Source organism: Eimeria necatrix, genomic scaffold (genome assembly GCF_000499385.1).
Source record: "Eimeria necatrix Houghton genomic scaffold, Enh_scaff1421, whole genome shotgun sequence".
Classification (NCBI taxonomy): Eukaryota; Apicomplexa; class Conoidasida; order Eucoccidiorida; family Eimeriidae; genus Eimeria; species Eimeria necatrix.
This window is the reverse complement of record NW_013652153.1, coordinates 859-2500: the sequence shown is the minus strand read 5'-3', so window position 1 is coordinate 2500 and position 1642 is coordinate 859. Positions and strand designations below refer to the sequence as shown.

Sequence of the window (1642 nt, the reverse complement as noted above, 5' to 3'; positions counted from 1 at the left end):
TATTTATTTTATTTATCTATATTATTTATTTATTTTATTTATTTATTTTATTTATTTATTTTATTTATTTGTTGTGTCACAACTGCCGCTGCTGCTGAAGCAACTGCTGCTGCTGCTGCTACAACTGCTGCTGCTGCTGCTACAGCTTCTGCTGCTGCTGCTACAACTCATACTCCTACTGCTGCTGTTGCTGAAACTGCTGCTGCTGCTGCTGCGAAAACTCCTGCTGCTCTTGCTGCTGCTGCTGCTGCTGCCACAACTCCTGCTGCTGCTGCTGCCGCAATTCCTGCTGCTGCTGCTGCTGCGAAAACTGCTGCTGCTGCTTCCGCAATTCCTGCTGCTGCTGCGCCTGCTGCTGCTGCGAAAACTGCTGCTGCTGCTGCCACAACTGCTGCTGCTGCTGCCGCCGCAATTCCTGCAGCTGCTGCACCTGCTGCTGCCGCTGCTGCGAAAACTCCTGCTGCTCCCGCTGCTGCTGCCACAACTGCTGCTGCTGCTGCCGCAATTCCTGCTGCTGCTGCTGCTGCTGCTGCTGCTGCTGCTGCTGCAGGTGGTGGTTCCGTTTTTGACGCAGTGTTATTCGGACTCGGTCGATCCCCCGGAGGAGTCGATCCCGCTGTGCACTTTGCGGCATTTTCCCCACACATTAGAGCACACAATTGGTATATTTTTTTTTCTTTTTTTGCTTTTTTGGGCTCTTTTTTCTCCTTTTTCCTCCACTTTCTCTTTTTTTTATTCTCCTTTTTGAATTCTTTTCAATTTGCTTTTCAATTTCCTCTTTTCAGCTCTTTTTGGAGCTTTTTCGGCACTTTTTGGCACTTTTTTGGCACTTTTTCGCCTTTTTGGAACTCCAGGACTTTTCTACTTTTCTTGCTTTGATACTTTCGAGGCCTTTATTTCTTTTATTTCTTTTTTATTTCTTTTTATTTCTTTTTTATTTCTTTTTTATTTCTTTTTTATTTCTTTTTATTTCTTTTTATTTTCTTTTTTATTTCTTTTTTATTTCTTTTTTATTTCTTTTTATTTCTTTTTTACTTCTTTTTATTCCTTTTTTATTTCCCTCTAATTCCTTTTTAATTCTTTTTATTTCGTTTTTGTCTCTTTCATTTTATTGTTGTTTCTTTGTCTTTTGTATTTCCATTTTTGTTTTCTTTTCTTAATGCTTCCTTTTGATTTCATTTTAAATTCTTTTATTATTTATTTGCACTTTATTTATCATTTATTGTTATTAATTTATTATTAATTGCCACTAATTAATTAATTAATTGGAATTAATAATAAAAATAAATTTAAATTTAAGTTTTGAAATTATTTTTTTTTCAGAATGGGCTCGAGATCTTTTCCAGGGTTTGTTCTCCGACAGAATGACAGAAGCTGCTCAATTTGCTGCAAACCCTCAAGGGTTTTTGGACCAAGTCCTTTCAGGCAAACCCTAAACCCTAAACCCTAAACCCTCGCGGCGCTCCCCGGGCCTGCCCAAGCGCCAACAAACCCTAAACCCTAAACCCTAGCTTTCTAGAATGCGCAGCTTGCACTTAGCCGACCTAAGCGCCAGCGTGCAAACCCTAAACCCTAAACCCCAATCAGTGGTTTTCGAAGCGCCGCTCTCTCGCGCGGGCAGCCGCAGCAGGGCTTAGGGTTT

The 1642-nt window shown here is 40.7% G+C and overlaps 1 protein-coding gene across 1 annotated transcript; it reads right to left on the bottom strand.

Annotated features, from left to right (window-relative positions):
- Positions 1 to 175: 175 nt before the first annotated feature.
- On the bottom strand, positions 176 to 634 carry ENH_00013420 (hypothetical protein; the record flags this gene model as incomplete). Its single annotated transcript, XM_013579051.1, has 1 exon — positions 176 to 634. One exon carries the CDS (start codon positions 632 to 634, stop codon positions 176 to 178), a length of 459 nt encoding a protein of 152 aa, XP_013434505.1.
- Positions 635 to 1642: the final 1008 nt, after the last annotated feature.